Source organism: Anser anser, assembly GCF_964211835.1.
Source record: "Anser anser genome assembly, chromosome: 3".
Classification (NCBI taxonomy): domain Eukaryota; kingdom Metazoa; phylum Chordata; class Aves; order Anseriformes; family Anatidae; genus Anser; species Anser anser.
The window spans coordinates 7639011-7664503 of NC_139722.1; the positions used below are offsets into that span (position 1 = coordinate 7639011).

At 44.6% G+C, this 25493-nt stretch overlaps 3 protein-coding genes across 14 annotated transcripts in view; 2 read left to right on the forward strand and 1 right to left on the reverse strand.

The window, feature by feature from the left end:
- ITSN2 (intersectin 2) overlaps positions 1 to 1462 on the forward strand; it is an 81162-nt gene extending 79700 nt beyond the window's left edge. For all 10 annotated transcript variants that reach the window (XM_083830764.1, XM_083830771.1, XM_083830770.1 and 7 more), the window contains one exon: positions 1 to 1462. In XM_083830764.1, the coding sequence (XP_083686890.1) occupies positions 1 to 158 (158 nt within the window). In that variant the 3' untranslated portion in view covers positions 159 to 1462.
- Positions 864 to 12186, reverse strand: FAM228B (family with sequence similarity 228 member B). 3 transcript variants are annotated; one of them, XR_014582223.1, is made up of 10 exons: positions 11762 to 11905; positions 9413 to 9517; positions 8432 to 8551; positions 7152 to 7226; positions 6358 to 6555; positions 4223 to 4300; positions 3746 to 3833; positions 3511 to 3655; positions 2137 to 2356; positions 864 to 2033 (listed from the first exon to the last, which is right to left on the reverse strand). XR_014582223.1 is itself a non-coding variant. In XM_083830774.1 (9 exons), the coding sequence occupies exons 1-9, from the start codon at positions 12074 to 12076 to the stop codon at positions 2317 to 2319; spliced, it is 858 nt and encodes a 285-aa protein (XP_083686900.1). In that variant the 5' UTR covers positions 12077 to 12186; the 3' UTR covers positions 864 to 2316. The 3 variants fall into 3 exon arrangements, 2 of the variants coding, with proteins under 2 accessions (XP_083686900.1, XP_083686899.1); XM_083830774.1 differs by lacking the exon at positions 11762 to 11905 and adding an exon at positions 12068 to 12186 and having other exon boundaries at positions 864 to 2356; XM_083830773.1 differs by having other exon boundaries at positions 864 to 2356.
- Positions 12010 to 25228, forward strand: TP53I3 (tumor protein p53 inducible protein 3). The gene is made up of 9 exons (XM_083830782.1): positions 12010 to 12243; positions 13879 to 14007; positions 14958 to 15095; positions 16385 to 16490; positions 20618 to 20760; positions 21168 to 21435; positions 22669 to 22881; positions 23867 to 24063; positions 24824 to 25228. The coding sequence occupies exons 2-9, from the start codon at positions 13891 to 13893 to the stop codon at positions 25010 to 25012; spliced, it is 1371 nt and encodes a 456-aa protein (XP_083686908.1). The 5' UTR covers positions 12010 to 12243; positions 13879 to 13890; the 3' UTR covers positions 25013 to 25228.
- The last annotated feature ends 265 nt before the right edge of the window (positions 25229 to 25493 follow it).

A 25493-nucleotide genomic window follows, 5' to 3' on the forward strand; every position in this document is an offset into this window, starting at 1 on the left:
ATTTTTTGGGTCGCACTGAAGTTCCAGTAGCAAAAATCCGAACGGAACAAGAGAGCAAAGGCCCCACGACTAAACACTTACTGCTGCATGAAGTCCCAACCGGCGAAGTCTGGGTCCGTTTTGACCTGCAGCTTTTTGAGCAGAAAACACTCCTCTAAGAACACTTTTTTAATTTATGAAGGACAAATGAAGCTGACACATTGAACTTTTTTTTTTTCCAAAAGATTCTTTGCCGTAAGCTGGTTATTAAGCAAGAATTCCTGCTGCTTCCATGTTCCCTCTCAGTTACTGTTTCCCTTGCTGCGTTCAAAGTTGTCGTCGATCTATGCAAACACAGATGTTACTGTATGTACAGTACTATAGCTCAGTGCCTTTTTATTATGTTGGAATATGTTGTTTTTGGATGCCAATGTTTCCTTTTTCAGGGCCATAAAAAGTATTAAGTAGAAATGTGGCATCGAAATGTGTGTATATTTTACCACTTGGTCTAACATATAGACTGAGGAATGGTTTAGTTTAGCACTAGAATCATTCCGTTTAAAACCTGAAAAGTGATATCCACTGGAATCTTCCTGCCTCAGGACGATAGTTTTAAGGACTAAATGCTGAAGAAGCCTTAGCACTGGAGAGGTCTCCAATATATTGTATATTCTTTAAGAATCAAGTGTAGTTCTTTACTTGACTTAGTTCTGCACTGAAATCAGTAACTGCAACTTGATTTTTCTTTCTGCTTCTGTTTGGTTAATCATTCTCTGCTGAGACAATGTGGTTGTAAAGAGTAACTAGAAAAAATATTTTAAATACTGTGACCCACAATGATGTGGAAAAATACTCCTCCGGCTTTTGGTTTTCCTAAATGTAAGTTATTTGTGTACATTTCCTTGGTTTTGCAGACCTCCATGTGAATCTTGAAGCTTTGACATTGCCAACATGTATATAGAGAGTAAAATATAAGTTTATTAATGTAATTTGTCTACAGATGTTTATTGATGCATAGTGATTTTTAAAAAGTATATTTTATTGTACAAGGGAATGTGAAATAATGAGAAAAACTCCTAGGATTAAATTCAAGAAAAGTTTATTAAAAGTTTGAAAGGTTTGGTTAGGGGAACTGTTAGCCCAATGTGAGTCTGTTTAATGAGACAGCTTGAAAGCAAAAACTTTCTCTTGGCACCAAAACCAGGGCTGATTGGAAAAAAGGTTTGTAAAGGATTTGATACTTTGTAACGATTTTACTGCCTCCTTTAACTACTTTGTTGAAAAAGCACAGCATGCAGTTCTGGATAGCGCATGCCCTTGTTTTCCATGGGTGCTGCAATACCTCCCGATGTCGACAGATACACACTTGACTGCCATCTGTGTACCCTCCTGTTACAGGGCTGAGTAAACCTCTGTTACTTTTAACAGTTTTCTGTGGTTCAGTATTTCTAATCCTAAATAAAACTAAATCTTGGCAACCCTTGACGGACTGTGTGTGTACAGTGGGAGACTGGAGCTGCTTCTGTGCTCAGGCTTTGACACCAGAACTCCTGTGCAGCCACAGCAGCAGGGAGACAAGGACCAGAGCAGACACCACGCTACGCTGTAGGGCCCGGAGCAGCGTAGTGTCTGTGGGGCACTGGCAGCACGCTGTTGCTCAGTGCTGTCTAACATTTTGTGCAAGGACACTTATTGTCTCCTCTACTTATTTCCTGCCTTCTCCAAACAACGTGTGTGTACGTTAGAGCCTGACTTCATGCCTGTGTGCTACAGTAGTACCTTAACACTGTTTCACAAACAACATTTTGCAAGGCATTCACTGTGGGAGTTAAGATTTGCACAAACAAGCCATTATTTCCTTATCGGTGCCTTCTAAGCAGCTCTGTTGTACACTTGTGCGAACCGTGCGCATCGGCAGGAGTACCTCCTTCTCGTTCACAGGGAGCTTGTTCTTACCACCCCAGGAGACCTCTTTCACCTCCGTGCAAAACTGCAACAGCTGAAGCTAAGTGCAAGCTTTGCCATTCCCTGTGCCCATGCTGACATTCCCATTTCTGGTAAGATGAAATACGTCAGACTCGGGAGCTGTAGCTATAGCCAGACCTGGAGATAACAGCAAGGGCTGGAACTGGAAATGATGGGAGCAGCGTCTCCTACCTTTCTTTGGCTGCTGGTAGCAGTAGTTCAGAAGCAGATGTTTAAGACAATGAGTTTATTGCAGGTTTTTGGGAGACCTGGCCTGTTACCACTTGCTTTGGCAGATCTAACACGCATTTTGCACATGGTACCTTCTGATGGCCCTGCTTGCCGCGGCAGTCAGCTGGAGGACGGATGCCATCAGCTCTTGCTGTCTTTGTGGTGCTCCACAACTCGCTGCCTGTAAACAGAAACACAAACCATTGTCAGCCTGCTCAGGGCCAAGGCTGCAGAGCTCGGCACAGCTTCCTGCACTAGCTCTCTCCCACACTGAGTCACTCCCGGAAATGTTTGTATTTGTGATCGGTTTTCCTTCTGGAACTTGCCTTTAGCCCATAATTGCTCCAAGCATTACACCGGAGAAGGCCTTGGGCATAAAACTTCTGGGCAGGGGCGGAGAGGAGAGTGCAGGCCTGGCTCTGGGAGGGCATCCGGTCCCCAATGAGCTTGGCTCTTCTTGTCACCTGGGAGCAAGCGTTAAGTGTTGCAGTGCAATGGCATAGCCAGAGGGCTTTCATAGAGGGGTGAATCAGAGCACCGGGACATGGGGAAAAAAAAAAAGTCAGCAACTAAAATTAGAAAAAAAAAATCACTCTTCCCTGATCCTAAACACTTCTCAGTGCAGGCCAGCTGGGCCTTTCTGCTGTTTGCAGCTTAGGTAGCAGGGCAGCATTTCACTTTGCTTCTTCAGCTCAGAGAGCTGCAAAAGCTGAGACTTGCTGCAACCCCGTTTTCTAAACAGCCTTCAGCTGTAGCTAGAATACCCCAGGGAAGCCAGGTGACAAGTGCTCCAGCACAAGCACATACCCAGGGACTGTTTGGCAATTCATTTTGTCTTGTATCACATCCCCAAAGCATAACTGAGCTCTACTGTATTTTGAGCCCAGAGGTCCCTTCCAACCTCAGCCACTCTGTAATAGAAGTATGACCCCACTCTGCTCCCAAAATCTAGAAAGTAGTAGTTAAAAACAAATAAAAACCCCTCGAGACTATTAAATCCTTTCAGATCTTCCAGTGAAGCATCCAGAAGGTGTTCCATGGCTTGAACTGTAGGGCTGGCTCCAGGCTGCATACAGAAAACACAAGGAATCCTCCACAAAAGCCACTTTACTTCAAGGCTTAGCTGTACATTAATCAGTGCTCTACATTAATATACCCTGCTGTCCGCTCCATGCCTGAGGGCTTTCCCTCCACCAACACTCCTTTCTCATGAAAAATACAGAATAATACAGAATAAAGCAGAATTCACCATAAAATTTCAGTTTTAGCCAAACAGGAGAGACCTTATCCGCTGTAACTGTCGTGCTGCCTCTCGAGACACCCATTAACTCTCACCTCTTGGTCCGGTGGGCCTCGCTTGCAATGTAGGCTGGCGGGATCTTCAGCCACGCCACGGCATCCATGCGCTGTCGGCTCAGAGGAAGCAGCGGCAGTTCTGCCTTGCTGAGCTCGTTCACCTCTCTGGCGGAGCACAGCCTTCCTGAAGGAGAGAAATGCTTCATGTGAGCACCTGCTGCCACAAGGAAGGCACCACAAAGTGCTTCCAAGGGACACTGATCATTTAAAGTACCTGTCTCGCACTGCTTGACAATGCCTGTCTCAACGAACTTTCGTTGAACAGCTTTTAACAGAGGGTCCTGCAAGGCTGGTATCAAAACCTGTGAGGGAGGCAAGGATTTCAAGGATTTTGTCTCAAAGTCAGACAAATGTGAGCTTCAAGGCTAGCAGGGAGGAGCGTCAACCTCATTTTTGATGGATAAGTAGCGTGGATTCACACCATGTTCCCAGTGAAAATCATTTTCAAGAACTCTTGAATTTAAATACAGTGGGAGCTGGTACCATAAAAATTAAGTTTTAGCAAGTACTTTACTAGGTAGCCAAATAGGAGAGACCTTATCCACTGTAACCGTTGTGCTGCCTCTTGAAAAACACATTTGTTCAACCAGCCTCAGAGCAGCAAGTCAGAAACAGGCTGCCTCCTCTCTAACCATTAACTTCCTGCAGTCACAGGGTGCACCTAAACCCAGGGCGTAACCAAGCACGGCACCTTCCAGCACTCTGTACTCCTCTGCAGGAGGAACGGGTCGTACTCCGACGGGTCGTAAGTTTCCAAAGCCACATAGCCCTGCAGGAGAAGCGGGTAGAGGGTCAGGTCTCAGAAGCTTTTGGGGATAACACAGAGCATAGCACGAACGCAGCATGCTGGAGGCAGTAAAAAAAATAAAATAAAATGGGTTTCCTAATTTTCACACACCACACCTCAGAAGGAAGGTGACTGAAGCATAGCAGGAGAATACCTACATCCATGTTAATTTATTATAGGCATAAATATATTACAAGTGCTTGCATGAAGCATAAATAATTACAGTCTAAAGTGATAATTGCTACTAGGGCAGACTAAGTAATGTAAATTCTGTTCCAGGAGAAAGGTTTTGATAAGAGAAGGAAACAGATCTTAACAAGAAAAGAAAAAAAGTGACCGAGCCCCCACCAGCCTCATTTTTCCTTCAGATGAACATTTCCAGCTTTCCTGTGGACACAGTTTGCCAGGGGCCGGAGCAAGGAGGGAGCATCCAGCCCATGGCCCTCGAGGTATTGGCCTTGCATAGTTCTTTCTGGAGGCTGGCGGATGCGATTTCAATTTCAGAGTTGGAAACACCACACTCTGAACAGTTCGGGAGTGCTGCAGCACACGTTCAGACCCCAAAAATGGGACCTACAGTGAGTTGAGGAGATGGCTTTGTCAATGAGGCCTGCGTGAACAAGGCCCCAAGCGCCTGTGCTGCTCCCAGACCCTCAGCAAGCACCTGGGCAGCGCCACAGGGTTTGAGCTCCCTGGAGCCTGGCAGTTCCCCTGGGAGCACACAGCTGCCACTCACCTTCTTCTTTTTGTTTCTGCTCCTGTAAAACTTCAAGCAGTTTCAGGCAGCCAGCTACTGCTTCTGAAGTGGGGAGGCGTTAGGGATGGCACCTGCTGGCAGCCCAGCACAGCTGAACAGACTGCCATCAGCTAACTGCGACCCCGAAGAAAAGCTACGACCAACCAGACATGGCCCTGGGGTAAGGAGGAGGTGAGACCGGGAGTCAAAAAGAGGCAGATTTAAAGCCAAAAAAGAATCTGAGCAAGTCATTGGAACAAAGGAGAGGCAAGGAGGGGAAGAAAGCCAAGGGGCGTGAAAAAGGAGGCAGAAAAGTGAGCAGAGAGAAAGACTGAGATGGAAGAACGTGGAAGGACAGCAGAGGGAAAAGAGTGTCAGAGGGCAGGAGGAGAATGGAGGAAGGGGTGGGAAGGCAGCTTTGGAAAGCAAGGGGCAGTGGAGAACTTGGAGGAATCGTCAGAAGGAACAAGGAGAGAGAGACACTGCGCTGGGGAGTCTGAGAGAAGAAAGAGAGGCAAAATGGTGGGAGACTTGGGGGAGGGAGTAAAAGGAGAAAGAGGGGAGAGAGAGAGAGAAGAGACTGGAGGTTTATCACCAGTGCTGTGCTCGTGTGGGGAGAAGAGCACGTCCCAGTACACCAGCCATGGCTTTTGGAGGGCACCCTGACCAGGCACAGGAGCTTTGGCTGACGCAGACCACGATACGGACAGTGCACACCCAACGTGTCCTAAACGCCAGGACCTCGGGAGCAGGACTGATTCAGCCCTTGGTCATTAAGTGCAGTTTAAATGCATGGGGCTTTCACATCAGACTTCTGAAAAATATACCATCTGCTGTCATTAAAATACCACGGCTCCCCCAGGGTTTTCATTTCTGGACGGTAGGAGCTTGTTTACAGCCACATAAATCCGCTGTGCAGCGGTTTCCATTGACAACAAAAGCATGCCCTATATATAAACCCGTTCTATCCCTGGGAGATGATCTAACTGCTCTTACTGCTCTAGGCGTGCAATCCCGCGATGCAGACAGTTGAGCCATGGAATCTAAACAGGGATGTGAAATTCAGAGCAAAACCAACAAGCATTTCATAGTCATTGCGGTTTTTGTGAGTACTGCACACAGAGTGCGACAGCACCCGTGTGCTGGGTCTGTTCACCTGCATGCACACGGAAGGGAATTGCTGGTGTCTGCTCCCAGCTTTTTTTCTTTTATAAAGCTTGACCGGTAGCACCCAAAGGCACAAACATGTTTCACAGCCCTCTACAAGCAACTGCCTCCATGACAGAAATTTACTTCTTGATACCTTCTTTTTACAGTAGTTTAAATAGAGGGAGAGCTGTTCTTCCTTCCGTTTCTCTATCTCGTCACTCGACTGGCTGTCCATCTTGTCCTCAATTTTCTGCAGCAGCGGCTCTGAAACATCCTCAAGCCATTTCTTGTAGAGGATCTCCTTCTTTCTCAGATTTAAGAAATCATTGTGCCTCAAATACCTGTCCACCTCCTAAGTGAAAGACGGAAAATAAAACCCATGCAGTGTGTTGGCCTAACACGTTAATGAGTCCGTGGGTGCAGCTGCACAGCGCGGCTAACCCGATCTCACTGGGCACTGCTGCCCTGCTCTCCGTCCTCCTTTCTGCTCCTCCCTCCCTCCTCTTCCCACCAAGCTCTTCTTTGCCTTTTTTTCCTTTTTTTAAGACGTAGTGCAACACTGAAAACTACTCACTTTTCCCCCCCAAGGTTAGTGAGCTGAAACCTGTTCAGAGTGGAGGGCTGATAAGCACCACACAGTGCAAGAGACGCAGCGGGAGAAGGAGCTTCTCCTCCAGCAGGGGCAATCTGCTAGATCAGGTCAGCCCTCCTGGCCTTTACTCACAGGCCCACCCCTGAAACAAAAGCTGAAGAGAGAGGATTCTCAAACTCATATTTTGGGTGTTACCACTTCAGTCCCATCCTGAAGAGGTCAGAAGCCTGTGCTTCTATATTTAACTTTCCGAGAATACAGACAATCGACATTTTGTCGCAGTTCACTGATGAAGAGAAAATATTTGACATGCAGGAAAGCACACAGCTAATGAGAAAAGAGAGATCACTTCTTACCCTCACAAAGTAATTTTCTCTGTCCAAGATGGCCTGAGCAGAAGTGATGATGCTTCGACTTTCATCAGGGGCTGCCTGACAAAACACCAACAAAACGCATGAAGTAAAAGCAGGAGTCAGAACTACCTTTGAATTCAAAATAATTACTTGTGCTGCGACGAAAGGTCTATTACACCAAGGCAGGCAGCAGAAACACGGCCAGTGAGCCTTGCTCTGAGGAGTTGGGTTCAATGTGGCAGCAGCAATGTATTGGAAGAGCGGGAGTGCAGGTGTTCCGTGGGAGCAGACCACACGTTCCTTGGCATGACTGCACTGCCACTGGCTCCTTGCCCCTGGCTCAGGCGTGCCCCGTGAAGGCAGCAAGGGGCACCTCTCCCCACAGAGGAAAACAGGTGGAAGAGGAAAGATAACAAGAAAAACGCTTCCAAAGCAGGAAACTGTCTTGTTTCTGCCTTGCTCGTGAACTTGTCTGCATCTTAAATCTCAGTGACTTTTGGGACATCAGCCAAGCTCTCCCTCTAGCATTATCCCCATCTTACTCTTTCTGAAGATGAACGTTAGGATACTAAAACACATTTTGAAAACAACAGCCCTTGAAATGCTCTGCTGTTGTAACCTGATTTTTAAACAGGTAATTTATTGCACCGTCCAGCTTATTAATTGCAACTCCAGTACCTAGTAAAGGAGCACAGGCAATACAGACCCAATTCATCTGTCGTTTGTGGACGCAGTCCTTGAAGCAAGGCAGGGAGGACAAGGCAGGAACTGGCAAGGAGCATCAAAAAAAGGAGAAATCTGAATTTCAGGTGTGTATTAAGGCCCTTTCATCCTAATATCTGCAAAAAGTTGCATGTTATGATACACCTGACATATCTGCATCACTTAATCACAGGAGCTTTCTAAAACCAAGAGCTTCACAGCAGCAGGCAGGCCCAGACATCTCCCCATGAGAAGAACACCAGCAGAACGCGCTCAGAGCACACACTGTGAGCAGGTGGGAACTTTGCCTTCAGGGTGACACAGCTCCGAAGCACCTGCACAGAGCTAGTCACAGGCTTGGTCAGGTTCTATGTGGAGACTTCCAGCACACTGAATCACATGGAACTCAATAAAGCTACCTCACAGGGATGCAAGGGCTCAATAAAACCCTCGGATTAATATTTTCAGAGTTCTTTGTTCTGCTTCCCAATGACAGAGATATCTCAGACTTACAGAACCTTGCAAACAACCCTTTTCCATTCCTCGCTTCAGACTTTCTGTTCTTATTCCTCCACTCATACCTTCACATGACTGAAGTCCTTCTGTGTCAGCCAATATTTGGTGGCATTCTTCTTCCCAAAGAGTCTGCTGCAGTCAAAAGTGTTTGCTGGGTTGCTCCTTGCTGGTGCTGAGGGGAACCTCTGGATAAAGGTAAAACAAGGGAAAGGTCTGCATAAATAGTCAGCCAGCTTTATAGAGATCAGGTTCTTACCTAGGTTCCACAATCAAGCTACAAACTTGAATGTAACCAGAAGAAGTTCACCTAAGCTCTTCAGACCACGCTGCCCCACGAACAGCATTATTCCTCTGCAGGAACTGCAGCAAAGCATCCCTGCAGCCATTCGCAGGAAGCTTCAGGACAGGGGAAGAACATTTCACACACGTGAAACAGAAGCAATGGAGATTGGGATATCCCGATTTAGAACAACGATTTGAATGGTTTGGGCACTCTTCTTCAAATAAATATATCTATAGGTTCGATTCTGCAGTCAATTTAGGCAGCTCTTGTAATATCAGACTGCTGTTTACTGAGTCAGCAGCCTAGTCACACGTACATAAGACAGGCTTAATGCAATAGCATTTCTGAATTTAGTGCTGCTGACCGGCACTAAATTTGGGTATTTCTCTGGAAGACTCACACAGGACTTGGATGCTAGATAGCCTTAACTTCCAACAAAGTGTCTGAAAGGACAGAGCACATGCATCTTCCTGTGAGACACATTTCTGAGCATGCCAAGGAGGGAGAGACAACAGCACAGGAATGTTCCTGCTAAGTGGGACTCTAATGGGTTCAGGCAGATGCCAGTGCCAGCCGTGGCAAGCAGAAGGACAGGCGAGGTGGCAGGCTAGAACTTCAGTGGGTATCAGGTGCTGTTTCCAAGACAGGAACTCAATTACACCCAAACGTCCTGCGTTCTCAATTGCAGGTCCTCGTTTCATGTGTCCTGAACTTTGGTTCTTCACAGCCGAATTTACAGCTGAAGGAACGCCGAGTCACTCACCTGCCACAGCTTCTGCTGCTCATGTTCTGTTACGGATCTGGGGCACTTCGGTCTTCGCTGCCAGGGAGTCTCCGGGCTACTCACAGCACACGTTGTTGGATGAGTCTGGGAGAAGCATGAAAACACTCAGAAACGTCTAAAACCACCCCATAAACATGAAGAAGCTGATTTCCTTAGAATTCCAGACAAACAATGTTACAAATCTCAGAAGGAATTCTACCTGCTGCCAGCCCATACCAACAGTGTTTTTGTATCACAGTAAGTTAAACGGAGGGAGACGAAGTATCAAGTTTATGGTCAGATACTCCCTCTGAGAGTAACTGTCTCTTCTCATCTCCACCGTAAATGGACAGTATATTTTGTTTCAAGGAACAAAGTGATTCACAAATTACTCCAGAATGCTTGCCAGCTTTGAAAACGGTTCAGTCATCAAATTCCACCTCCTTTTACTTCTTTCCTTTGTGCTTTTTTCAATTATGTAAAAGTGATTTTCAATAACCACGACATTCCACCACAGGGATAGCTGTATTTTAGTGGCTTTTAAAGTTCTAGCAGATGAAGCTTACGCTAAAGTTCTGATACCAAGCCAGGAAATTCCATCTCCTCTATTATATGTGTACCAGGACATTTGGATTGATTTATAACAGGGTGACAGTAGAAATGCGGAGATAAAATGGCCTTTACAGGAATTTCTTTTTAAAATTCTACTTATTTCAGATTCACTGGAGAGACTGTGCTTCCAGGAAATGATGTATTTACAGAACTATTTAGGCAAAAAGTGGCCCAAAATAAAAACCTGTTCTATTATGATCAGACCTGGGAATATCTCTGACTAACTAAAATGATTGCTGGATACACCTGCATCGCAGTATGCTGTCAGCAGGATTAAAAACCATTTTTTAAAGGTTTCTCTTGCTTCGTGAGTTCTGTTCAGCAGCGCAGAATGTTCTCCCATCTGCTCAAATCCACACATAGGCTCTGCCTAAACACAAGTTTTTGCAGAAACTTTTGGAAGATAGATTAATCACTTCTGTGAGAAAACGTAAGTATCCTTACGCACATGCCTCAGTCCCCTCAAAAGCCCCTGTTCTGACAAAAGCCTTTAAGAGAAGCTGCCCTGCAGGCTCGGAGTCAACCACAGAATCTTCTAGGTTGGAAATGACCTTCAAGATCATCAAGTCCAACCATACTTAACTTATTAAATAATATTACTTATACGTCAACTTACTATCTAACATGTAATTACCATGTCTAACAGGAATAAAAAGTAAAGCAAGATTACTTTTGTTGCTTGTGTGTACAGATAAAATCCTTACAGACAGAAGAAGAATTAGTAAACTTGCTAAGTAAAAATCCACATGCTCAAGCATTTTTTTCCTCAAAACAGAAATGCTGTTTAAATTAAAAAAACTTACATATCAGAACATACTGGTGTGAGGATTCTGCTATATTTAATGCACAGAGTAATTTTTTGAAAGGGTTTCCTTCGAAATCTTCTGTTGTTCATAAGGCCTCCAGCAACCTCAATAAAGATATACCACTGGAATTTTTAGTTAATTCTAAAGTGATGTAACCAGCATGCTAGTACTCCTTGTTTTTTTAAGACCAAGTCATGCTGTTGAGCTGTGAGGTACAAAAAGGAAGGGAATGCTCATCTCCCAGGGAAAGAACTGTCCCACTTCCCAAATCCATATGCAAATAACAGGGGGGTGGGAAAAGTACTTAGTACTCGGAGCAAAATCATCTTGTTACACATCCAACACACACAAAATGCTCAGCTGCTATTTCTTAAGATATCTTTTACACCTATCCTCGTCCCCATCTCCTCGTCACACAGGGGTGTCACCCCTTGCGAGCACAGCTGGGCACCTCTCTTGGTGGCTCTGTCCCCCCTTTTTCCTTCAGGTGCCTGGAGGAGGAGAGCAGGAGGGGAACACCAGCCTCTGGGGCAAACAGGGCGCAAACCTACAAGCAGGACCTGGTAGACTGTGCATGAGATTTAGTGAATCTGGCATTTTGACATGATTTGAAACCTTGCCAGTTTCAGGCAGACAACCCGGACTGCTGGTTTGTGACAGAAGGAAAAGCATTAAAACAGACACTGTGCAGGCATCTGGAGGGCCCACAAGCACCTCCACCACCTGGTCCCTCCACTGGCTGGGGACATCAGTGACTGAGAATTCCGGGATCCCCTCAGGGCCACAAGGGCAGAACTGAGTCCCAGCACACCCCTGCCCCGCAGCCTCCTGAGCCCTGAGGCAAAGCCCAAAGCCTGAGGCAAAGCCAGGTCAGGACAGCAGCACCCCAAACACCCCTCGCCAGAGCATCCCAGAGTGGAAGACCCCTCACTGGCCTCATAGAGGTGACCCCCAACGCTAGGATCCGCTCACGGGCCCCAGGGAGGCTCGGGGCAGCCGCCAGAAGAGGCGAGGATGGCAGCCATTGCCGCGCCTCAGGGCAAAACCACGTCTCCCTCCCCAAAGGAAAATGGCGGCGCCCTTCGCACCTCAGAGCCGCATCACACACACACACCACCTTCCGAGTCCTTCCGCCTGAGAAAATAGTCCCTCCCCACTACCTCTCGCCTTTCGGAAGAGGTGGGACACCCCGCACGGGCAGCGGCCCGGCTCGCCCGGCCCCAGGGCAAGCACCCACCGGCGCCATTCCCGGCTGGAGCGAGGCGAGGCGGGGCCGAGGAGCGGCCGGATCCCTCCGCGCCCACCGCCCTCACAGCCCGTGGCAACGCCAACCCGGACCCCGCTGACACGGGGTAGCCGCCCTCAACCAATCAGAAAGGGAGCGCCCCGAAGGCTGAGCCAATCAGGAGCCGGGTAGGCTACCGTCGGGGAGCGGGGGGCGCGGTTGCCATGGCAACACCTCAGCAGGGAAGGCGGGCGGGGGCCGCAGCCTCCTGTCAGCCAGGGCCCAAGGGGAGGCTCTTGGAGGGGTCCCCAGCCCCCCGAGCCGCATGCCCCTCATGCTTTCTCGATTTTAAAGTCAAATGCGTCTTCAGTACTCAAAAATTATTAATAATTGCTGGCCCGATGTCCCTGTGGCAGGCCGTTGGCTACGCTGATAAGCCTGACAGCTTTCCTTAATTGTGATATTAATGTGATTTCCACCACCCTCACATTAAAAAGTAAATAAAACCAGATTAAGTAGCAATAAAACTGCCAAGTTTAAACAGAGTTAATGTTTATTAAATTCAAAGATTTCATACATTTCATACAGCTGAGAGAGCTGGGGCTGTTCAGCCTGGAGAGGGGGAGGCTCGGGGGCATCTCGTCAATGTGTACAGGAGCTGCAAGGAACATGGAGCCAGGCTCTTTTCTGTGGTGCCCAGTGCCAGGACAGGAGGTTAAGGCACAACCTGGAGCACAGGAGGCTCCCTCTGACCACCAGGCAGCACTTCTGTGTTGGGCAGGTGGTGGAGCCCTGGCACAGGCTGCCCCGGGCTGTGGGGTCTCCTCCTTGGGGATCTTCACAAGGCATCTTCCCATTCTGTGATTCTGACCTCGTGAAACTAAAGGGAAAAGCTGGAACTGAAATACAATTTATGCCATGTCTGTACTCTAGTGCTGTCAAAATACTAGTTTTCTACTGATTAATTATGATTCGAGCACAATGGCAGTAATAGAATTTTACTATTTTCTCAAGATTTAACCAGCATCTTGTACAGCCTGGAGAAGAGAAGGGTCTGGGGAGACCTTGTATCAGCCTTCCAGTACCTAAAGGGGGCCTACAGGAAAACTGGGGAGTGACTCTTTGTCAGGGTGTGTAGTGATGAGACAAGGGAGAATGGCTTTAAACTAAAAAAGAGGAGATTTAGATTAGTCATAAGGGGAAAATTCTTTACTCTGAGGGTGGTGAGGCACTGGAAGAGATTGCCCAGTGAAGCTGTGGGTGCCCCATCCCTGGCAGTACCCAAGGCCAGGCTGGATGGGATTTGGGCAGCCTGGGCTAGTGGGAGGTGTCCCTGCCCATGGCAGGGGGGTTGGAATTAGATGATCTTTAAGGTCCCTTCCAACCCAAACCATTTTATGATTCAATATTCTAAGATTTTTGCTGCTTATCCAGATAGCCAGAGATATACCATGAGATAAATGTAGGGTTTACTTCCAAGCAGCACCCTTGTGGAGCTGCACTGACCCAAAGGTCTAACAATAGCCATGCTAGTGCTGAGCATTTAAAAGAAAATGGTTTTTGTTTCAGGCCAAGCCTGGCCCAGAAACCAATACCTCACACCCCAATTTCTGCTCTGATCTGCTGGTTGTAGCAAGTTTTTTTCTCATTCCTTAGTGTTCTGCTGTTCTCTGTTTTTTAGGATTTTTTAATTTTGTTATTTTTCTTATCTGAGGCTTAGCATTACTTCTGCTTAAATTCCTAAATTCTCCATGGAGAAAGATCTGGTTTCCAATATAAGAGGAGAGGAGAATGAACATTTATACATCTCTTTCTTTTCACAGAACAGATGGAAAATGAACCAACTTCAGGCTTTGTTGAATGGCAGTCTTATCAGAACAAAGCACGTGGAAAATGCAGCTATTATCAACATAAATGAAAGAAAAGTCTGTGCATCAACCTTTGGCTTTTATGTAAGGGATGAAAGAGTGTCCTGGGAAGTGACAGCAGCGGTAGAAACTCCGGGAATCTAGAGCACAAAGTAGTGCTCATGTCAGGGAGTTCTGCACTGTACTAACGGGACCAGCGGCTTCTTTCAGACTAAGAGCTTGAGTTAAATGGGTACAGCCTAGCTGCTGCTATGAGAGCTACCTTCTGAAGTTGATTGCTAATTTCACATCTTTGATCTTTGGAAGAAAGATGCCATTTAACTGGCATTTTCAAGGGGTTGTTTTTAAGCACTTGCACTCAGTGATCCCCCCTGTGCTTGTAAAGGAGATGTTCTTAGGTCCATCTGCTGGCACTGAGACGTGCTGCTGTGGCACGGCCGTGTCCATACTATGACCTCTAAACAGAGAGGCTCTACCAAGTTGCTTCTGGGGAGCAGTCCTGACCCATTCTCATTCTCCAGACTGTGCCTGGGAATTGTTTGCAAAAGTGCTTGCTGGCCCAGGCCAAATCTGTAGGTGGACTGTTATAACAGTACCCAGAAGTACCCAGCTCCTTGACAATTGTAGTTTTCTGGTATAGATGTAGTTTATCTGTTTTCACTGTCTATCAGCTGATAAACAGAGCAGAATAACAGCACTTCTGCTCGTATTGTATTACATGATAAGGCTGAGTCCTACCCTGCATCGCCTTTTAACAGAGGGCTCCAGTCACCACTGGGTGTATTAATTCTCTAGGGAAGTGCTGGTGAGTAGTGGGACTGCACAGATAGTACCCATAGATTAAGCAGATTGTTTCAAATGGGATGTTGGAAACACAGTGGACTCTATAGAAACTAGGCTCAGTTTTGATTTTTTTTCACTCAAAAACATCTTAATTTTAAGTGAACTATCGAAGAGAGTGGGAGGGTGGAGAGCTGTTCATCATTGCAAAGATGTACCCTTTCGGTCCGTAACACTGTGTTGTGTGAACATAGGTGCCACCAGAGAATGCCATAAACCTGATCTACACTTTCTACAATAACTTAATGCAAGTTAGAAGGGAAGGGCTCTACTTCAAGCAGAAGCACTATAAATGTGTCCGAGCAGATGAGTATTCCATCTATCTTAAAAATGTACGTTGACAAGAGCTATGGCAATCCTGAAAACTTTGGGAGCATCCTTTTTCTTTCACTGCCTGGTTACATGAATACCTTAACACAAGCTGAAAGCCTCCACACGCTTCTTTCCTTCTGTCTCTTAATATCACCTTGCCAGCAGTGGAATTAAACAGCTAACACCATTCACTTCAAGCTAATCAAATTATTATTTATTCTTCATCAAACAAGAAGGTTTTATCCATGCTTTTCCTGGCACAGCCACATGCCTTTAGAGCAAGCAAGGCATTAAGCTGTATCAATATGAGCTCTCTCTTTTCAGCTGTGGGCAAATGGAGATGTAAAACTTGGGTGGGATGCTTGGAGGGCACAAGTTTGGTGACACTGGTGGCCATATTTCAGTGGAGCATTTATACTCTGTACCTCAATACTTGCATTAAAATTAGAAGTGTAGCCCCCATGTTTAGTCTATAAACTATCTGCCTTTCACTTTCAGTTAAATGTTCCTTCTTTAAACTGTTCTGGTGTTTCCCTGGCGCTAAATGGTTCCTGCATGTGTGCATTTATGCGAATATATACATCCCTGCATGTCCACCACACATCCCTAGCACCAGCTGCAGTGCCTGTTCGACTGAACTGTTAGATCAGCTCACCTCGTGGGATGCCAGCCTCAGTCATTCACCTCCGAAATACAGAAACTGAAGCTGCATGCTCAGGATGGCAGTATTTTGTTATTACTGCTAAATCGCACAGTCTGAAGTAGATATATCCAGTGAGTGTTACTGGGGTCTTCTTAACTCTTCCCCTCCCCAGTAAAGCCATCCTTGAAACGAGCTGAGTAACCTGCAGAAAAGGCTGAGCTGCTTTTAAATTTGGACCCCCGTTCAGAAAACATGCAGTACTTCTCAGTGTCTTTTTCCAGTCATTATTACAAATCAGTGAGGTGGAGTTTGGGAGTTAGGGTTCATAAACACTTATGCAATTTCATATAAATACCTATTTTACTTGCATTTATTACTGCTTTTGCATATGACTGAGCACTACGGTAAAACTTCTTCAAAATGCTGCGCAGTAATACATCAATCATTGGAAGTGAGAATAGGCAATACAATAAAAACATTTGAGTGACTTGTTTTAATAGTCAGCAGTCTTCAAAACACGCATGGACGTGTGTTGTCTGCATCATGGCTTAGGCTTTGAGAGAGTATTTGAGCAACGAAAAGGTCTGTAATTAGCTCAAATTGTAAGGCAATATGTATGCACGTGTATATTTTCAGAACCTTGTGCCATTTTTCTGTATTATCCAGCCAGATGGAGGCCTGATAGCTGTGAAGACCAACGCTTTCATCCTGATTGCTACTTACAAAGTGGGCATGTATCCCAGCGTGTGCGTGGAAGCTGTGGAGAAACTCGGTAAGAGAAATGAATGCATCTATGCGCCTCCATGTCAGTGTTTCATTTACTGGCTCTGCTCTCGCACACAGCGTCAAAAATTAATCTGACAAACTACCAAAATCTTGGGAATTGAATACAGGCTTGGGTTATTCCTGCATGGCTAAACCCTCTCCAGTCATCACATCCCACGTGTTCCAAAGCCTCCAGGGGTGTGAACAGGTTGCCGAATGCTCTCTTGCCTTGGCCTTTGTGGGACAAGTTTTCTGTTAGTTACACTTGAAGACAGTGGGACCTGACAGCCACATCTCACTGACCTCATACGACTAATCCTTACCCAGCGTCTTCTGCACACATCCTTTGGACATTATCTTTGATATTCTGATTCCCAGCCCACTTCTTCAAAGACAGTTTTGCTCTCTAAGGGTATCAAACTTTCCTTCTCTGCCTAGTCACCTTTCCTACACGTGAATCTTGAGACATCATGACGTTTTGTTTCCTCTCTCATGCTTTGTGCCACAGTTACAAAGTACCTCTTCTCTAACAAAAGTGCCCGTTTCCTTCCCTCTTCTGCCAAAGTTTCCTTTGTGTGCCCACTCAAGTTTCTCTCTCTTGGGTTCAGTGTGTTAAAGACTTAGTGTTACCATCTCTTTGTTCCCCATTTGAGAATATTGCAAAACTTTGCAGACAAGCTGCAGAATCCCGATAGCATCTCAAACGTAGTTTTCTCTTTGGGTGGAGGTGCTGGCAAGGATTAAACCAGGGAGATAAATAACAGTTACACATCTTATTGCTGCAGTATATGGCTGACTCTATCAAGTATACAATCATTCTGTCACATCATCCAGATGGATAAAATGCACGAGAGCTGATATCCCTCCTGATATAGCCTCAGCCTCAATAGCCCTGAGTTTCAGTGTGGAGACAGAGGTATTTCTAAGGAATATGTTTTAGACCAACAAGCTCCATCTTAACCTTTGGATATGCCCATCTCATTTCCCTGAATAGGAATGAAATTCTAGACCCATTTTTCTCCTAGCATTTGTTCCTCACTTAGGTGTCTACAAGTAAGTGGAAATAACTTGTGTTTTGACTAAGCTTTTTTAGTCTGGAATGAGCTATAAGACTGTCAGTAATAAATTCTTCGTCAAACCTTTTTCAAAAGGTTTTTATAATTTGTAAGCTATGATCAAGAGCAGTTTTCCTGAGTAAAGTCTAAAGTCTAGTCAACATGTTTGCAGGGCCAGACTTCCAATAGTTTTGACAATGCACATATTTTGGAGTTCTTGCTGTTCTGGATGATTTCTCTCTGAAGAGAAAACAAAATGGCATTACCTTTCTTTGCATCTGAAGAGAGATTTCTGCAAATGACTTAAGTTTAAAGTGGTCAGTGTTTATTCTGTAGAACAGGTAATACCTCATGAACATATGTACCAGTATTTTTAATGTGCAGCTGTAAATGCTGATATCTGTTGTTCTGATTACAGGCTGAGGTGGATCTGAGCTTGAAAAAAGTATCTCTATTACAGCAAATCTGTGTATGACTTTAATCATCCTTTACTGATTGTATTTTATTTGCTTATTTTTCATTTTTTATTTCCTTGTGTTCTTATAGCAGACTACTTTAGAGACAAGGGTAGCTGAATCAGCAGAAACCTTGAACTTCATCAAGCTCAGAAGGAAAACAAGTATAGATGTTTGATGCGTTATCCAACTCCAGCAAGCACCTGCTGTTTTACCACACTCCAACTGCAGAGCGAAGGCTGTTTCCCCATTTTTTTTTTCAAGAACTCTTGAAGGTTCACTGCTCCCAAGAGGACTACCTTATGCATGCATCACCCAAGTTTTTAAATAGAATTGAAAGTGATGTCCTCAAGATTTGGCTTAGGATGCTTTCCTTAATCTTTTGAATGTTGTCTTTTAGCCTGTTTCTAGATAAGAAAATTATTCATCTCCCTGAGCAAAGTAACTTCGCTCAGAGCATTTCTCTCAGCTATGTAGCATCACAGACCCAAGGGACTAAGGAAATTGTTACATTAACAGATTTTCAGTTTGCCCTGCATGCCCTTGAATATTGGAAATAAAATACGTTTTTCACATCAGTTTGCTCTGTCACTGACTGTTACAGAAAGTTATTTTAATCTGCAGTAGACTGCAAAGCTCTGTGAGAACTGGGGAGGAGGGACAACGTTCCTACCAGGCTGTAATCAGACTGTGTATGTTGTAGGACATCAAATAATTCTCATTTGGGTGAACCCCTTACTGTTCAGACAACAACTGAGCTATTTCACCAGCTGAAGACCAGGTTCAGGAAGACCAGGCCCCATGATCTTCTCATCTGCAGAAACAAATTAGCTACTAGCCCTTGGAGTCATGTGAGAACAAAATATTTTTGTTATATTTGTTTCTAAATTAATTTAGTTTCAAATAACAGTTTAAGTGTCCGAATCCCAAAATATCCAAATCAATAGGAAAAGAAACCCACAGAAGAATCCCACACATGGACAGCCAGATGAAAAATTATATCATTTTAAAATGCTTTGAAATGTCAGTTTTATTCCCTGACAACTCCCAAATACTCGAGAGCTGGCAGCTAGGATATGGAGAAAGGCATAACCTGATGGGAAATGGCAAAGCTCAGCCAAGAGGTGAGAGCGGGCAGCCGAAACAGCAGGTAGAAATGCCGCGGGCTGACAGACACGAGCCAGCAGACTTAGAATGCTGCGGTCTCAAAGGAAGGGGAGCAGACTAAAAGCCTCCTCAGATGGAGCATGAGGGCTGTCACAGCCCAACGTGCCCTTAATGCAACCTAGGTTAATCCAGCCTCAGCTATCCAGAGTCCAGAAATCCAAGCAGAGGTTCAGTGCTTTGCCCAGGAAGCTACAGACACACACCCTGCAGATCCGTGCTCCGCCAGCAGTAGGGTAAAAGCACCAGACCAAACCTCCCTGCGTGCTGGGGGGTGTGGGCGATCTCCACCTCGATGCCAAAGGGAAAGGCTGATTTCTGCTATACCTGTGGAATAAACCAGGTCCGTGGGGAGAAATAATTGGTGAAATATTTCAGGATTTCTGACTCCGCTCACGTCTTTCCCTCCAAGGAAAACACAACCTCTTCCGATTCCACCCCGTGACTTGCCGAGGAATAGCAGGTTGCAGAGCCTGGAGAGGAGGAAGCGGGGCCAGACTCTGCTCCCAAGGACAGCCAGGGCTGCTGCCAGTGCAGAGGAGCAATTCCTTTCATTACAGGAAAAAGGTGGGTCACAAACCGTGCTCAGGAACCACGGATCTCCTTAAAACTTGTTTCGGGCCTCTGCTGGCAGATCTGACAGCTTGGAGGTGTCGTGCTTGGAAACTCGGTTCTCAGCTTGTGCATTTCCCTGTGCATTTGAAAGCAACGTAGGTATTCATACCGTCACTACACTTTTTTTTTTTTTGGTCTTTTGGTGGGTCTGCTTCTAGCAGCAAAGCATTCAGACAAATGCAGTTTAGTGCACTGATGGAAGAGGGACAAAAATGTTTTTAGTGTGTGATTTTTAATTGACTACATTTGAACAGATTAAGTGGGGGGAAGACCTGTTACAGGGCGGTACCAGATGGATTTCCCACTAAATTTTTGTGCTAATACACACAAACGTGGGACCGGATTGAGCTGTTTAGCTGAAAACAACAGCCAGCCAGTTGAAGAATTAAATGCCTTAAAGTTGTATTTTATGCAGATAGTTGGCAGCAGTTGTTTATTCAGCATACAACAGCCATAGAGCACCACCCTGTGGGGATTTACGCTCCTGGGGTTTCAAGTTTATCATTCCACACCTCCAGCCTTATAACAAATGATTAAGTAAGCACTAAGGTCATCGTGCAAGTGATTTTACAGAGGTCAGTCACGTATTCCACTTCCTTGAAGAGGGCCTGGTTTGCCCTGCACACATCTTTGGGCAGCAGACCTATATGGTGTTCGTACACTGCAAAGTATAGGAACAGACTTTCCCATCGTGATTCTCTCTTCTTCCTTTCTGCGTCCACCCAGGGGAGATTGCTCCAGATTTGACTTTGCCAGGTGGAAAAGGGATTGACATCGCAGCCTCATCTCAACAGCTGCTGGTGGCAAAGCCGAGGAGGCCAGAAACTGTCTGAGGAGATTTTTAGAGAAAATGTTGGCAGCCCATTTTGATTGCCCAGGGGGGCCAGAAAATCTCTATGTGAAAGAAGTGATGAAACCACATCCAGGAGAAGGAGAAGTTCTTGTGAAGGTCTCTGCGAGCGCTCTGAATAGGGCTGATTTACTCCAGGTATGTGTATGTTAAGCAGGTTTATGTATCTGAAAACTACACCAACTTTTCAAGTCCCCATTTGAAGTCTTTACAAATCAGAAGAATTAAAAGAGATCGGGCCTGGTGAGCATTTGTATCTGAGACTTCAAAGGAAATCTTCATAGGGCTAAAAGAAGAGATGTCTCTTGATTCAGTAGGTAAATGCTTTATTTATTTTTTTAAGAATAAAATATACTTAGTAATGAAACAAGAAGCATTGCCAAAGGATAGAAGATCCTTAAATTGCTGAAACATTTACATAGTCCAAAATCAGGGTGAAATAAAAAGGCAATTAAGTAGGAGACATGCAAATAAAATATTGCAGGTCATTACACTCATTGATGTGTGGCTTCTCCTTCCCTACCCTCTCTTTTGTTTTGTTTTAGAGGAGAGGGAAGTATCCTCCCCCCAAAGGAGCAAGTGATATTTTAGGCTTAGAAGCAGCTGGAAGTGTGGCTGGGCTTGGACCTGGCTGCAAGGGCCAGTGGAAGATTGGCGATGCAGTGATGGCTCTGCTCTCCGGAGGTGGCCAGGCAGAATACGTTACGGTACCCGAAGGCTACCTGATGCCAGTTCCAAACGATATGACTTTTATTCAGGCTGCAGCCATTCCTGAAGCCTGGCTAACAGCCTTTCAGCTGCTGCATTTTGTAGGTGAGAGGTGCATTTGCAAATCTGTCCCATCAAAACAGCTCGCCTTCATTTCTGTTATTAAATCCTCTCTTTGTTGCCCCTATCTGAATGCTGTTTGCCTTTGAAAACCCTTTTCTCTGTCACTCACATGGGCCTTTTACTTATCTGGCCAGACCCAAATTCTGAAATCTTGACCACAACATACTCTGCTGACTGCGTATTTACAAGGAGGGATATGGAAAGATGGCCAGTTTTTTTCTTTTCATCTGTGTTTCTCAGCTTGAATCGTGATTTCCAGTAAGCCTAAACTCTGAAATAACTTACATGTTCTGCAAACAACTGAATACAAATCCTACTTGTAAAGATTTGTCTTCACTGCAAGCATGACCATATCGTGAATTTTCCTCACTAATAGCATTGTGGAATTACAGTAGACAACATTTACTTGTACCTTGCTTCACAGAGATGTTAACTGTAGGTAACATTCCCTCTGAGCTGATTTAAGAAAGGCATAAGCTTACACTCCTCGTTTTTAAAATGTACTACAGAGGCACTACTAATAGCACTTTTCAGGTCTTTCTTCAGTTGACAGATACCCTTCTTCTATCCTTTTCAGCAGTGGTACTTAAAAGCTATAATAAAGAACATGAGTTACAAAGAAGTATCTTCCCTCACTACCACAAATTCAGACTTGATTCGAGCTGTGTTGCTTCCAGTGGGTCTGTACTCAATTAGGATGATGTCCCCAGGACTACTAGGTGCCCCACTTCCAGTAGCAATCAGTAGGAAACAAACAAATGCATTAGGGCAAGGTGTAGATGGTAAGATGACAGGTAGAACTGGTCCTCAACAATACCCGCCATTTGTGTAGCGTTTTTCCACTGCTAAGTGCCTGGTATTAACTCAATGAATATTATTAACATTCTACTGGCAGCAGTGGATGGTCCCAGTATAAAAAGGCTGGCAGCTCTCACCCTGGCAGCTTTGTCATGGTTGCTCACCACTGAACAGGACCCAGCTAATGTCATTCCACTGAAGTCAGTAGAATGGAGTCCTGTTTGTACACTGTGAGTTCTGTTCATTCTGGATTTGTTTATTTTATTAAGTATATGAAGATATAAACAGTACACAGTTGACAAAGGCATCTCTTTCAGCTTTCAATATTTTCATCTATTCAGTATTTTCCACCTTGATCATGTTGTACTCCACTTATAAAGCCAACAGGGCAATCATTTCCCTTATGTCCTTGTTCAGGTAAAATACAGAAGGGGGAGAGAGTGTTGATCCATGCCGGAGCTAGCGGCGTTGGTATGGCAGCCATTCAGCTGGCAAAACTGGCAAAAGCTATTCCCATCGTGACAGCAGGAACTCAGGAGAAACTCAAAGCGACAGCAAACGCTGGAGCAGCTGCAGGGTTCGACTACAAAAAGGAAGATTTTAGTGAAAAGGTCTTGGCGTTCACCCAAGGTAAGAACCTTTGAGTGAAAGGCAGAGTTGAGGAAGAGAGTGTACCTCCTAAAGCATATGCACATCACTCAATTTCAACCGGGACTTGCCATCATCTTTTCAAAGAGACCAATCTTGCAGAGAGGTATGATTCACTTCAAATTTTTCATGTTCCCTTTGGTGCTGAACAGGATGGGAATCCAGCAGTATTGAATCTGCTTTATTATGGATAGGGCCTAAAACAGATTTTGACAAGAGAATGCAGAAAATCTTGTGCCTTCCTTTTCCCAAAAATAAGTTCCTGGCCAATTTCCATACTGAGTTACTAAATCCTGCTCTATTTCAATTCTATGCAATGTTCTTCTCTTCCTGTCCTAAACTCACTTTTCAGTACTGTAGACTACATTTTATCTTGGAAGTGATTTATTTCAGCTGAACTTGCAAAAATCACCTCGCAGGTTAGAATAGCAATTCTGTAATCAGTGGTCAATTTAGCAAGGAGGAAAGATGTCACCTTAATGAAGGAATAGACAGTAAGGATCCTGTTATCCTGTTCAGCCCAAGAATGTAACTTTCCTTAGTTTAATTGGGCTCTGTTTTCTGCATGGGCTCCCTTTGGCTTCATGTTTATTTGGGGCATAAAAATTGTGCTGATATTATTGTTGCGTCTACAAGGAAGTGTAGCACTTGTATTTGTGTCTGAGTATGGGCAAAAAAACTCTTACAGTTCTCTTACAGTTAGAAAAAAATAGCTTTTATAAGCATTTGAGACAATTTGTGACAGGGTTTGTATCTGTTATCTATAATGATTCATTTTTAGTGCCTGATGCTAGGATTCTTTACAAATCATTGTGCCAATTCCTAATTTCAGCAGAAGGATTTAAATAAGAATTGCAAGATTGATTCTGTACCTACAGAGAATAAGGTTTTAGTTTCACCTGAAATTACCCTACCTTTAGTGCAGCTCAACTATAATTGCTGATTTTTTTTTCTGTTTCTACTTGAGGTTCTGGAGCAGATATTATTTTAGATTGTGTTGGTGGCTCTTACTGGGAGAAGAACCTCAACTGTTTGAGTACTGATGGACGGTGGATTATTTATGGACTGCTGAGCGGAGGTGATGTCCATGGAGATTTGCTTGCAAGGCTGCTTTCCAAAAGAGGGTGCATTCATACAAGTCTATTAAGATCACGAGACAAGGAGGCAAGTAATAATTATCAACAGTGTATATAACTTGATCTTAAAATCTATGGTAGTTTTGAGATCTTTCTTATGATATCAGCACTAAAACAGAATCTAATGCATTATTACTAAAAAAAAGCGTTACCTTGAACTATCCCTACAAACTTTAGAAAACATTGCAAAATTAAGTTACATTTTCCCTTTTCTACTTGTCTGAGATGCTTCCCTTTTCTAACTACTGCCACAGAGGTATGATACGCAAGACTTTTTAACGTACTCCATGAGTACCATAATTTAAAGGTTTGTTCTAAGAAACAAAACTCAAGTGATCAGATGACTCAATCAAGTCTGGGGGAGGGGTAGAGAAAAACCTCCATTAAGTCACCTACAGACACACTTTTCAAAGTCAAGACCAAGTTTGATTCCACGTTATGTGGAAATTTCTCAGTTATTACAGTAAAAAACACCAACATAGAGCTCTAGGATAAACTTTGTCCATAATCCAATACATAATATTTTCAAGAACCTTACCAGTTTGAGTTTTAAATGGTTCTGCACTGAGCTTTGGCCACTTGTTTTGGAGAAGCTCATTCCCTTAAAATACAGTTCATCTATAAATAGGTTTTCTTTTCACTAGCAGTTTATACCTTTCAGATGTTTACATGTCTGTCTCACTATGAAATATCTGAGAATTGTATACATTTTGCATGCTGTGTTTAGAGATACTTCTGGGAATGAAACGACTAGAAATAATCTTCAAAATACTTTCATTTTTCTTCAGTATAAGGAAAAGCTGGTGAAAGCCTTCACAGAAAACGTGCTGCCGTATTTTGCCCGAGGAGCCTCCCCTCGCCTCGAGCCATTTGTCGACAGCGTTTACCCTCTGCATGAGATCGCAGAGGCACACAGGGCAATGGAAGAAAACAAGAATATTGGCAAAATTGTCATTGAAATGCCTGTTTCAACTTAAAATTCAACTTAAAAAAAAGTGTCATTTTAAAAAAAGATGAAACTACTGCTGTAGTTACTCGATGGGTAGGAGCATTATGGATGTTGTAAAAGCAGAGATTCAGCAATGTCTGCTTCCCTATCTGGAATGATTTATTGTGGAATGACTCAAAAAAACGAGGCACAAAGGAAGGCCTTACAGGACACATTTAATAAAAAGACTCACGTTGCTGTGAAAGGACTCTGATGTTTTATTGTGGAAGGACTCAAAAGAACGAGGCATAAAGCAAAGCCATGCAGGACACATTTAATAAAAAGACTCATATTGCAGCTCCAGCGTTATGCCTTGAACCCGTGAGCAAAAGGCGAAAAAAAACATTTATTGCTCGCCAGAGCTCCACAAGCCACAATGAGGCCGCTGACGGCGAGCTGCGCTAAAATGGCCGCCCTCCCCTCAGGCGGCTGTGGGCTCCTAGCGCTGATAGCGTAGCGGTACGCTCCTT